The 13,905-nt window shown below is 33.4% G+C and overlaps 1 protein-coding gene across 1 annotated transcript in view; it reads left to right on the forward strand.

Moving 5' to 3' along the window:
* LOC129232647 (probable cytochrome P450 301a1, mitochondrial) overlaps nucleotides 1-9,322 on the forward strand; it is a 145,324-nt gene extending 136,002 nt beyond the window's left edge. The window contains exons 11-12 of the mRNA XM_054866782.1: nucleotides 1,525-1,652; nucleotides 9,033-9,322. Coding sequence (XP_054722757.1) covers nucleotides 1,525-1,635 — 111 coding nt within the window. The 3' untranslated portion in view covers nucleotides 1,636-1,652; nucleotides 9,033-9,322. The remainder of the gene's footprint in view (nucleotides 1-1,524; nucleotides 1,653-9,032) is intronic.
* The last annotated feature ends 4,583 nt before the right edge of the window (nucleotides 9,323-13,905 follow it).

Here is a 13,905-nt window from a genome sequence, read left to right on the forward strand (position 1 = left end):
CCACCACACAAGTCGGTAGATAAACATACCTTGAGAATTACAGACACGTTGGAGCATTAAATTTATCAGTATCTGACACGCTCGAGTATGTCCATGTAACTTTTTTTTTTTTTTTTGAGCAACCACGAATGCTTATTGTTCTCACTTGACTGTTTTTGGCGTCCTATCATTTTATTTTCCCACCGCCACCCTCCGCACCATCACCGTCGACGGGCTCCTCCAGGTTGTTGGAAAAATCTTTAGCTTCATGCTGCTGCCGTTAATTTAGCGCTAACGCTCTTTTTTCGCTCACCACTTCAGCGTTTGTGAAGGTGACAACTGAACAACACAAATCGTTTAGCATTCTATGTTTTATGATCCGAGAGTCAGCAACAACTTTTCAGCGTGAGTTTCTCCGAGAATACCCTAGCGTGGAACCTACTGCCCCGGAGAACTTGAGAAGACCAGAGAGTTTGACTCTAATAGTATATTAACTTCCGAATCCCGCTCCGCAGAGATTTAAAGGATCACATTTGTTAAAATAGGGATGAGAATAGCCGGTTTGCGTAAAGATAACGATTATTAGCGTTGGACCAATGTATGAACTTTTTTTTCAACTCAAACATGAATAACCTCGAACAGGGTCAAGTATCAAGTTACCCAGAGCCACGCTAGATCGTCACCTTAGAGCATCACCGCACTAGAGTCACTCTAGTACGGTGATGCTTAGAGCAACACTAAGAAATCTAATCCTAGGAATAACACTATCCTATTGTTGCCCTGTGGCGACGATACATCATATATTTCAATTACACAGGTTGTTTAAGAGGAATCACCTGGAGGTCATCGCATATTAAACAAAACAAAAAAAAAAAAAAAAAAAGCCTGCGGTTGCATAGGTGCCAAGGTGGACATATTTAGCCTTTGGTTTGGATCACAAAGAATTCAATTTCGTGATAACATATTATGGCTCTGATAATATGGAGTCTGACTTTGACGATGTTTACTTTTTATTGTGAAGTTTAGTGTCGAAAAGAAGTGTAAAATGCTAGGATTTGAAATGGAAAACCCAATGGCAAATTTACAGGTTTGAGAGCCTGTGGCAACGTAATTTTTAGACTCCCTTCATCTACCACAAAACGGTGTAAAAACATTAATCATGTGCATCTTTGATAATCTCCTTCAAGGTCACATGCAACTGCAACATGATAAATCTGCCCCCCGGAATAACTTCGCAATACACTAAGAAGATGGCCAAACTCAATTCAGCGCCAAAAAACCGACCCTTATTGCAGAGAAATCATAAAAAAAGGAAGTAAATACTATCAAGGTCAGGTTTTGTGTTATCAGAGCCGTACTGTACTAGTATTATTGATGTTTGCTTGTAAACATGTAACTTGTATTTATAAGTACTATTTCACTAACACATCTTGGCTCTTAATATTGCTATGTATACAATACAATACATCAATTTGTTTTCAAATTAATATTTTGGACGGACTTTTATGTGACCTCTTAAATTTTATGGCGTTTGAACTTTTTCAGATAATGCAGAATTTTTGGATTGAAAATCAGAGTGACGAGCTAGATGTACGCTTTCAGCTAGTTCTTATGATTCAGAGCCCACTTCGATACGAGTTTTATGAGCGACGTTGATTCTAAAACTAGTAGAGGTAAGTAAAATATCTGATGTAGACTACACACGTAGATGCTTTAGTTGGTACGCCCATTAAAAAACCGAACTCAAAAAAATGGGGCGAAAAAAATTCTCCTAACGCCATCAAAGAAAGCTACCAGCGTGTTAAGAGAACTTCCACGCACAATTTCGGAAAACTTCCCACAGGGTGCAGCCACTTAACTCCCATTTTTCAAGAAATTTCATTTACAGGACTTCTGATTTCGAAACATATTTGAGGGTCCCCAGAACGTGCACAGACATTTTCGGGCCCGTAACAAATGACTTTTACATGCCTCCCTCCATATTGTTTACCCCTACATTCTTACATATTTCACCCTGATTTTAAAATTCTCAGGCCCACTTTAGGCTCGGGCCCGGGCCAACAGTTGTCCCTTCTCCCCCCCCCCCCTTCCCCCGATGGTCCACCGAACCACTCCAAAGTGGGGGCGAAAACGCTAAAAAACACTTTGCAATGTTTTAAATCTTTTTCGTTAATTTGTTTACTCCTTCATGTAATTAGCGAGTTCTTTCGATTTGTTTGCGCTCAGGGCCCAACGTTCGCAGGTTTATGTAGCTAATTCCCTTTCAGGGTCTTCATACAGACCATTGGTGGCTAATTAATATTAATTTTAAAGAGTGCATTTTTTTTTTTTTTTTTGTAGAGTGTTTAGAAAAAAAAAAAAAACCTTGAATCCCCCCCCCCCCTTCGCCTAGTTTTCGGTGCTGATCTAAACCAATTATCGGTTTGAATACTCGATTGTTCATTTTTTCTCTCGTCCTACTACTACCGTTGGACACGAAAGAAATTGGATATACAGTCGACTCCCGCTACAACGCGATTCAACTTGGCTTGTTGCCATAAATGGAAACGTTAGAAAAGAAAAAGGTAAAGCAATCGTATTTTAAAATGTATTTAATAAAAAAAAAAAACGATCTGATTAGGCAGCATAAATCTTCATCATCTTTATTTTTTAACTCATAAATATTATTACTGTATCTACTGTACAATACTATTATAGTGCAGCATTTTATTATTACTACATACTGTACTTACCGTGTTGTTTTATTTTATCAATCATTCTTTTTGTGCATTTTAACTATTTTATGTTGAATAAAAGTTTTTTTTATTTTTTAAATACAATAAAAGTTAAGTTCTTTATGTAAGAAACTGTAATGTATAGTTGAGGAATGCTTTAAATCAGTTTGAGGGGTGCTTACAAATGTCTAAAAAATTTGGTATGTTTCTAAAAAATGTTATGTTTATGCATACATTTTTCCACAACGCCAAATTTCGACTTACGCGAGGAGTCTTGGAACACATCCCTCGCGTAAGTTGGGACTCGAACTCACCTTCTCCAAGAAAAAAAAATATATATAGACTGCTTAAAAGCAATTTTTTTTTTAAATTCCCGCACTTTAATATTTTAAAGAAGAAAGAATTTAATATTTTATATTCAACCAATTGAGAATTTATAATCCTCAATTGGTTGAATATAGGGAGGGGGGGGGGGGTTAAGTGCCTTTTGACGTTTTCGCCCCACTGTGCACCTTCCCTTTATCATTAAAGATCGTATAAAAGTTTGTTTTCGGTGTTTCAGCTTTGAAAATTTTTCGGTGAAGAGTCTCCCGAATTTCCTTGCCTGTATAATTTCGTTTCAGGAATTTCGGTTTCGAAAATTGTCGGGAGAGGCCCCTAACCTCTCTTCAAGCTAACTACCAAAATTCGTTCAAAAAAGAATTTTTAAAGGAAGAACTTCTAAAATGTTCCTGGGATGCGTCACTAATCCCTCTATCCAACATCATTACAAATCCTCTCATATTTTGTTGTTTGGGTTTCAAGTTCCAAATATTTCCAGGACTAAAGCCCCCGAAAACTGCTCCCCCTTGCGAGCGAAGTGAACACGGGAAAAGAGCCAACTGATAAATTTGTCAAGTTTAATAAAAATAGAAATTATTAACAAGGCATTGTGCAATGAAGATTATTAATTAGAATTTAGCGACCTTTAGTATTTATTGTGCCCCCCCCCCTCCTTTTTTTTTACCTGTCCAAAAAATGTTTGGGCTTAGCCTGGATATTTGCGATAGCTACGGCCCTGCATATACGAGACGCAAACAAGTTTTAATATTTTTGATGTTTCTTACCGACATACTTAAAAAATAAGAAGTGTCCATGTCCCTGTAGAATAAATTATAAAAATCGCAAAAGTTTCCAGGGAAGAAAAGATTAGCATGAGTTAAATTTTAATTAGTTTTACCAGCTAAATATTAATGGATTGAAGTTTAACGTTAAATGAGCACTAAAAGCTGCAAATAGCTTAAGACAGGCAAGTGGGTGAATTTAAAAAAAAGCTACACCTTTTCTTAAATTTATTAAATATAGCGAATGCTGAAATCTCTCATTTCAAGTTTTTCAAAAGTATTTTGGAGGCCTTAATATCAAAATTTTTATTCCAAACTTTTCGCTTCCATGTATCTTTCCAATTTGTACAAAATATGTCAAATTAAGGATAAATGTGTAGTAGAAAAATTACAAGAATCGATTACGTTTTTGGTAAATTAAAGTTAAACTTTAATTTGTTTTACCCTCTAAATATTAACATAATAAAAGCAAAAATTTTCTGTGCACTAAAAGTAACTCAGTTGACTTGAACTCAGTTGGGGTAAATGGGAGCTAAACTGTTGATGAGTAAAGACTAGGTAAAATAACAGAATATATTATGAGAGTTCCGTGCGTTTCTAAATAATTGCGTAGGTGTCATCATGGTTTGAAGATGGCACTGAAAAAGGTATTTATAAAAGTTTATTGGATCTCACATTTTCCTCTCCATAGATCTACGATTGGGAATTAACTATGTTTCTACTAATTTTACTACATGGTAGGTTAATGAAAATATTTATTTCAAAGAAGTTCATTTTTATATGAATATGAAACTTTTTAACACAGCAAATTATAAATCTTTTAAAAAGCCCTTATAACAATGTTAAGCAAAAAAAGGAAAAAACCTTCAAAATGCTTTTGGCATCACCCTTACCGATTCTTTCGTAAAATGACAACCTGAATCCAAATATGAGCACTGCCCCCCCCCCCCCTCTCTGAAAATGGCATCCCACAACCATGGTTTTCTAACAAACTATGGTTTTCAGTTTTCGGTTTTCGAGTTTTTGTCACAGAGGGGGAAGGGAGCAACCTTTAGCATATTTCTAAGGGGCTAGAGGCGAAAACTTCAATAGCAGGAAAATTTGTAGCAATTTGGGATACTCCATGGGAGTAGTCTCTCATCATATTATCAAAAACGTTCTTCTTTTCTCGGGGTTTGGTTCTGCACTGAAAAGAAAACTAAAACAGAGTATCAGGCTCACTCCTATGAGCTACATTTCTGAAAAACTTTTCATGTAGAAAAAAAAAGAAAAAAAAAAGACTTGGAAGCATCGCAGATCTTTAGTAGTAAAGAACCTTCCCGATCATTTATATTTATTCAAGTAAAGTAAGATTAAAAATGAAATTAAATATGCTTATAATAAAGCATTAATGCACATTTACATACTTAGAGATGAACCACCCCAAAGATTTATCACTTCTTGATTGAATTCTCTAGGAAAAAAAAAATTATTTTCAATAGTTGACTGAACAAATGTGGGCGACAAGGTACACAACGTTAGCAAAAATTGCCCCTGTAAACTAAATTTCACGTTCCTAATCTTTACCGTTTAAAAGCCATTGTCTGTAAGGATCAGGCAGGTTGTGATTGTTGACGTTTTTAATTTTATTTATTTTCGCAAATGTTGTTCCTTATCATGAATGTAATGTTTGTGCAAAGTATGAGTTTTGTTTGCCTTACCGTTTTTGGGAAATTAAATTTTTAAATTTAGGGGGCGTGGCACATTTTTGCGTGTTTTTCAAATTTGCAGATTTTAAAGTTCTTGTTGCTTTAAACGCCTCTATAATGACATGGATTTTTAAATTCTATGCTATTATATGGTCTTCTTAGATACTATTACAGTTGTCAAATCGGTGTCAATACGAGGGCGACGGCCACAAGCTCCGCTTAAAAATGACCGAAAATGAATTTTTTTACTACATTCAATGGCAATTTTCTCAAAGCGCCTTCAGATGACACCAAAGTTTTTACATAAATTCCTAGCTACACTTGCATAAATCAAATATATGTAATAAAATTGGTGTCACTATAAGGGCGCCAGAAGATATTGGATTTTTATGTGATAAATTTCACAAAAATGCAAATGTTTAAAATCTAACTACTACTCTCGCCCTCATAGCAGAGATCCGAAACTAATTAAATTTGATAACCAACATGTTCGCCTAACATATGAAGTAAAAAAAATCGGTGTCACTCCTATTACTTTCGGAAATATAATCATTCGAAATTAGTATGTTATGGAGTTATTTAAAAAAAAGACTTTTCTAATTCAAATGTCTTTTTACACGGTTTGTTTTAAACTTTAATATAAAATTATAGTAGTGACACCTAAAATAATATGTTTGTAATGCTTTTTATAAAAAAAAAAAGCTTTATAAAAAGCATTAGAAACACAGTAAATCGATATAGGTAGAGATGGACTATTGCGTAATGTGCATTATGGCTAAAATAGTTGTACTAATACTCATATTTTTTCAACCATACTAATTTTTTATCAGTTATTTATATTAAAAATGCAACTATTTATAACAATGTCTTAAATAGTGATGAAAATAATTTATTATCTAGCGAGCATTCAGAATCTGAAACATAATTTGAGGATGACGTAGACTAAAACAACGAAAACATAAAAAATGAAATCACCCAGTTTCAGAAAGACGGTCATCTCTTATTGATATCTGGTAATTTTGTAGCACTAAAGCTTGGGAAAACATGGTATCCCGGAGAAATAGTAGAAGTTGACCATTTGCTAATCTGAATACAACTAGCCCCCTCATAGCAGAGATCTAAAACTAATTACGTTTGATAACCAACACGTTTGTCTAACATTTGAACTAATAAAATTAGTGTCACTCCTACTACTTTTGGAAATATAATCATTTGAAGTTAGTATGTTGTGGTGCATTTTTTTTCATTTATTATTATTATTTTTAATTTATTTTATTTGTTTATTTATGTATTTTGTTAATTTGATCTTATCACACCCAGATAGTGTTTTGACCATATTTATTTTCAATTTCTTACAAAGAAGCAACGTTTAACAGAAACAGCTTTGAGCAGTAAGAGCGTCTTTATCTTGAATAGAAAATGCTCGTTTTGATATAGGTACAGGTGGATCTATTTTCATAATATGTTTAGATTATTATACCAACACTCGCCTTTTTTCCGGTCAAATAAATTTATTTATTCCAATCATTCTTGCCATGCATTTGATCTTTACTTGCAAATGGTCAACTTCTACTATTTCTCAGGGATACCATGTTTTCCCAAGCTTTAGTACTACAAAATTACCAGTTATCAATAAGAGATGACCGTCTTTCTGAAACTGGGTGATTTGATTCTTTATGTTTTCTTTGTTTTAGTTTACGTCATCCTCAAATTATGTTTCAGATTCTGAATGCTCGCTATATAATACATTATGTTCATCACTATTTAAGACATTATGTTATAAATAGCTGCATTTTTAATATAAATAACTGAAAAAATTAGTATGGTTGAAAAAATATGAATCTTAGTACGATTATTTTAGCCATAATGCACATTACACAATACGTCTATCTGTACCAATATCGATTTATTGTGTTTCTAATGCCTTTTTTATAAAAAGCATTAGAAACATATTATTTTAGGTGTCACTACTGTAATTTTATATTAAAGTTTAAAACAGACCGTGCAAAAAGCCATTCGAATTAGAAAAGTCTTTTTTTAAATAACTCCATAACATATTAATTTCGAATGATTATATTTCCGAAAGTAATAGGAATGACACCGATTTTTTTATTTCATATGTTAGACGAACATGTTGGATATCAAACTTAATTAGTTTCAGATCTCTGCTATGAGGGCGGAGAGTAGTAGTTAGATTTTAAACATTTGCATTTTTGTGAAATTTATCACATGAAAAATCCAATATCTTCTGGCGCCCTTATAGTGACACCAATTTTATTACATATATTTGATTTATGCAAATGTAGCTAGGAATTTATGTAAAAACGTTGGTGTCATCATGAAGGCGCTTTGAGAAAATTGGCATTGAATGTAGTAAAAAAATTCATTTTCGGTCATTTTTAAACGGAGTTTGTGGGCGTTGCCCTCGTAGTGACACCGATTTGACAGCTGTAATAGTATCTAACATGACCAGATAATAGTATGGAATTTAAAAATCCATGTCAATTATAGGGGCGCTTGAAGCAACAAGAACTTTAAAATCTGCAAATTTGAAAAACACGCAAAAATTTGCCACGCCCCCTAAATTTAAAAATTTAATTTCCCAAAAACGGTAAGGCAGACAAAGCTCATATTTTGCACAAACATCACATTCATGATAAGGAACAACATATGTGAAAATAAGAAAAATTAAAAATGTCAACAATCACAAAGGCCGTAAACTGCCTGATTCTTACAGACATTGGCTCTTAACCGTGAAGCAATCCACACAAATTAATATGCATCTTTTTTCAATATATGTATGCACTACAATTGCAAATATTGTTTCTTCTACAATGGTGCCTAAACTTGGGCCACATGCGGCCCAGCCCGGGAGGTGACTGGAGTGGGCCGTGTAGTTTTTTCTCCTTGTTCTTAATCGAAAACGACGATTCATGACAAGGTCAGCAATTTGGAGCCAAATATTCAGAAATTGGTTGTTGGAAAGAAAATACAATTAAAAACATAAGCATCAAATTATAATAGCAGTAATTCTCTTAGAGCAGGAATTAGTAAATAGAGGGAGGAAACCCAACCATTGGTTTAGTAAAAAGTTTGGCAAAGACGCCAAGTCACGTGATTCAATTCAACAACGATGAGTGGTTGACACCTTTCACGTGCTGATTTCTTCCAGTGCTTTTCGCTTTAAAATCTATCATGTGACTAGATATCTTTGCTTTACGAATGAAAGTCTTCACTCCCTCCATTCTATCTCTTCTCAATGGCAATTCTCGGTTTGGAATCTCCTTCTTCCATGTTATTCAGAAAATTTCCAAATATTTTGAACTTTCAAATGTGTTCTCGCGGGCAAGAATCTTTTTAATATGAGGTGCGGCTCTCGGGTATGAAAACTGTGTATATTAGTAATGACTTGCCAACTGCAACCACTACATCTATACAAAGAAATTGGTTGTATTTAACTATCAAAACTAATTTTTTTTTAAAGTTTACAACGATAATAAAGCTTCTTTCCTTCCTAATATTAATACATCCTCTTCCTCTATTGTTAGAAAATGCGATTTCAAAGGAGAATATTTCACTCACCTCGAGTTATTTCGAAGGTCATTGAAGATTCTATAGAACCACTTGTGACACAGAAAATAGCTCAGAGTTTATGCTGAAGCAGGAGTGAAGAATTCATTGAAAAATGCTCAGAAAACTTATTACCATGAAACATATTGTATGAGTATGTGGTTTGAAACAGTGAGACACTATGCTTTGCCCATTTAAAAAAAAAAAGACATTTTTACGAATAAGGATGCATTACACATTTTCAAGCACGTAATTGTGAAATGTTTATTTTAATCATTGTACAATTGTGAATGGATATTGCTTGAATAAATTTTATATCATAAAAGTCAGTGTTGTTTTATTTTCTTAGAATTTGTAAAGTAAAATGCTTCCTACTAAATAAACGAAGGGGAAATATCTACATAGTTTCGGAAGCCTTAATTGTTTTTTACTAGCTGTACCCTCAGGTCTGTGCTCGTGCTATAAGGCAAAAAAACTCTTTCAGAATATATAAATTACCCTTCCCACTCCAGAATTTAAGAAAAATCTGTTTCATTAATTAAAAGGTTCACAGCTAGTTTTACCAAAGACATAGCTGTGGCAACTAAGTAAAACGTTAATAACATGAATGGTGGGAGGATTTTTGGACTTCAGATAAAATGTTTGAGATAGCAGCTTTGGTCTTCAACAAATGTCAGATTGGATCTGGGGTAAAAAAAAAACCGCTCATTTGATTGGTGTAAAAAAGAAAACTGTCAAACAATTTTTCACTTTTCATTGACAGTTTTAAATGAAGAAACTAGTGACTAGAATCTCTCTTGAGCAAAGACTTGAAAAAAGACTAAAAAATTTGAACAACTCCAGCCATAATTAAGTTACAGAATTGAAACAAATTCTATCTGATGCAGAAAATTTCATTCTTTTATATGATATATAATATCAATGTATGCATGTCATTTTTTACTCTCATACTCGGGAATTTATAGGAAAATTGTATCTTAAATTGGAATTGAAAAAACTAACTTTTTACAAGGTGGTCTCCAAACTTTTCTACCGCAAAAAGCAACTAACATCTAAATTTCTAGCGAAATCGGCTGGGTAGTTCTTCAGTTTTGCTCGTTCACACAAACAGACACTTTACACTGTAAAAAAAATTCGGAAACGTTTCTGAGTATATCGTGCAGCTGCGGTTCATGAAATTTTCAAAAACGTTTCTGAGTATTTCGGAATCCTCTTTCTGTAATGTCCAGAAACGTGTCTGAGTATTTCGGAATCCTCTTTCTATAATTTCCAGAAATGTTTCTGAGTATTTTGGAATCCTCTTTCTGTAATTTTCAGAAACGTTTCTGAGCATTTCGGAATCCTCTTTCATTAATTTCCAGAAATGTTTCTGAGTATTCTGTGCAGCTGTGGTTCATGAAAGTTTCGAAAACGTTTCCGAGTATTTCGGAATTCTCCAAACAATTTTCAAAAACGTTTCTGAGAATTTCGGAATCCTTTTTCCGTCATTTTTTCTAAAAAATAATTCTTTACTATAGTATTGCATGCCATATCAGTTTCAATTCTTTCATATCTAAGAGCAATAAAATAAGCAATTTTAGAATCATTCGTGGATATTTTTTTTTCTGAATTTCTAATGACAAATAGCATGGTTAACAGCATAACATATGCACAGTTATAAATTTTTGAAAATTTATGAAATAATATAGTAGTTTCATTCATAATCACAAAATCGTCGAGGGAGGGAAGGGAAGTACTTTCTCAAAAGTGGGATTGTTTGTTAAACAAAATTAAACTTCAGTTTTTCTCTCAATATTTTCAAGACAAAATTATCAACATATTGTATTTTTAATGCAGAACTTAAAAACATATCTTGTATCAAACTTGATAGCTTTTATTTTCGGATAAAATTTGACAGGACTTACCTACCCTTCGCGTTCCGAAATTCGTTCACGTCAAGTCAATTTCTTTGACGAACAAAGTGTACCGAAAAGTACCAACAGAGAAATTGATGAATTTAAATATGACACCAAAGTCCCCCTGCTGGAACCATTCGGGTTTATTCTTCTATTCTTGCCCTTTTCCAGTTTATCACAAATATAGATACTTAATCAAAATAGGTTACTGATTTTATTTTTAGAGTGTGCGCCAAATGCATTATATATTTTATTTATTAGAACATTGAACTCTATTACATGATTATTCCATTTCATATATACGAGAGTCCCCCCCCCCACACCATAAGAGTGATGGTGCACCCATAAAATGATATAAAGCGCCCCCCCCCCCCTTAAAAAAAGCAACCCCTTGAAAATGTCAATGGCACAGTCTGCGTGGTGAAATCCCCTCGTCTTCTCCCCATATGTGCAATGCATACTAATAACATAGTATTTAAAAAATGATCACTTTTAAAACGATGACATGAAATAATATTACTTTTTATTTCGGCATGTAAATGCAGCTGTTCCATTTTTGCCACTGACTCATTCCTCCTGACTGTCCTACATTAAACTAGTATATCCACGAAGGAAATGTTATTTTCGGAACAACTAATGTCAAGGAATTTTTTTATTGTTAACCACATTTAACAAAATGAATAAGCAGATGAATTAATTGCATAACTATGTTCTTACTAATAGATAACATGGTCATTTTCTAATGGTATAGCTATTTTTAAATGAATGAATAAATTATAATAAAAAAAGATAATACTGGCACATTTTTTTTTTTGAAGCATATTACAATACTAGAAAATATTTGCATTACCATATTTTTAATGAATTAAACAATTGATTTTTTTTTCTTTTTGAACCAAAATGTATGTACATCCAAGTACTTCGAAATAACTTTTCTGTGATAGCTTCTCAAATATAAATCTTATTAATTTTGCGTAATTAATCAGTTTCAGCTAGTTACTACAAATAGTACACCGCACACATAGGTATGTAGGATAACTTTATATTAATTCGATAAACCCAAAAACAGTTACAATTGGAGCCTCATCAAATGCAAATCAACAAAAATATAAATGTATATAACAACATGTTTTAAAATATTCATTAATACTTACAAGTGAACATGAGCGGAAGAAAATCTGAGTACCTCCATTACAACTGAATAAGTAATCCAAAGGGTTTCGTTTCATTAAGTATAAACACGGGTGTTGAAACTATTCACGCTTGAACACACAATATATATCTAATTATGGTCGCATTGGAAATTGTAAAGAAGCAAATGGTTATTAACTAACTTAATAGCTGCGTACATCGTCTAAAAAATCAAGGGCAGTCCAAAATGCAAAGGCGTAAAATTAGTTTCGACACATTTTACTACTCTCTAGACATGAAATAGCAAGCAATCCAATGCTTAACAGTTGCTGACTGCAGCAACCATAGATAAGAAAAAAATAAGTTCTCGTTATTTCCGACTCATTGGCGCCCGAGTTGAAAGGATGAAATAGGTTTCGAAGCGTTGCGTCATGACTTCCGCTTCTAGATTTCTTGAAATAACAAAAAGCTTTCTGAATATTGAGGAGTTCGCTATTGGATGAAGGATTCCTACTATTTCGGAAACGTTTCCGATATATCGAGAAACGTTTCTGAAATTTGTTACAGTGTATGGAGACTTCCAGAGCCTGATTACCTCAGGGGCATGTAGGGCACAGGTCCCTCCTCTTAGATTTCAGGGGGCCAAAAATCCCCTTAATTTATCATCTTAATAAAAAATAAATAATGATTTCACTCAGAATCTAGAGTACAATGATATCATCAATAGTTTTGCAAATGCTAAAACAAGGAAAAAATCTATTTGTTGATAAAAATTCCCTTAAAAATGTGATCTCTTTGCAAATGAGAAAACCACTCCAAATTTAGTCTGTATTTACTATTAAAAGTTATATCAGAGATCATTTTGGTATTTACGATTTACTGCAAAGGGCAAAGTTTAACCACATTCATATATTTATCGTATACTACTATATCTCTTCTACGTTTTAAATGTATGTATTACATTGTGATATGAGGCACCACCAAATTTAGTATGGTTGTGTAAAAACGCAAGTATCGAAATATTGTATTGCTTCAACTTATAAAAAAAAAGCTGGAATGGGGGGGTGGGGGAGGCAGAAAATGATTTCGTACCCAGTGCTTCAAAAATCTTAGCGGGGCCCTAGGGGGGGGGGTGCCCTGAAATAGAAATGTGCCCCATGTCCAATATCAGGATGATCGGGCTCTGGAGACCTCATTTAATACAATGTAGATATACATACAATATGAATGAAAGGAGTGCTAAAGAAACAAATTTGAACAATGAAAGGTTGTTTAAATTTTGATACAAAGCTGAAACCCTGTTTCAGTAAATAAAAACTACGCAGCTTGCAAGCTGTAATGAAATGTAGACAGTTAACTCCATTATATAACATCAAAAACACATGGATAAGTGGAATGCCTCAGCACTAAATAGAAGACAGGGATAGAAGTGACATTTGCCAACAAAAATATAGGAAAATATAGGAATTTTCTGAAAAAAATATAGGAATTGGATAGAAAATATAGGAATTTTCTGAAAAAAATATAGGAATTTGATGGAAAATATAGGAATTTTTTGCAAACAATATAGGATTTTTTCGAAATAATATAGGAACATTTTGAAAATAAAAAGAGGACATACAGGAATTCTTATAACAAGGCAGGCCAGTAGAACATTTTTTTTTTCAAAATGCAATACAGTCGAACCTGTCTATCTCGAATTTTACGGCATATAAGAAAAATTCGAGATATGGAGGCTTCGAGATACAGAAGTTTTGAAAAAAGTTCTAAAAATAAGTAATTGGAGCAATGACTCGAAAGTAAAACTTTGGGAGCAATTTTACTA

This window comes from Uloborus diversus, chromosome 1 (assembly GCF_026930045.1).
Source record: "Uloborus diversus isolate 005 chromosome 1, Udiv.v.3.1, whole genome shotgun sequence".
In the NCBI taxonomy this organism is placed as follows: Eukaryota; Metazoa; Arthropoda; class Arachnida; order Araneae; family Uloboridae; genus Uloborus; species Uloborus diversus.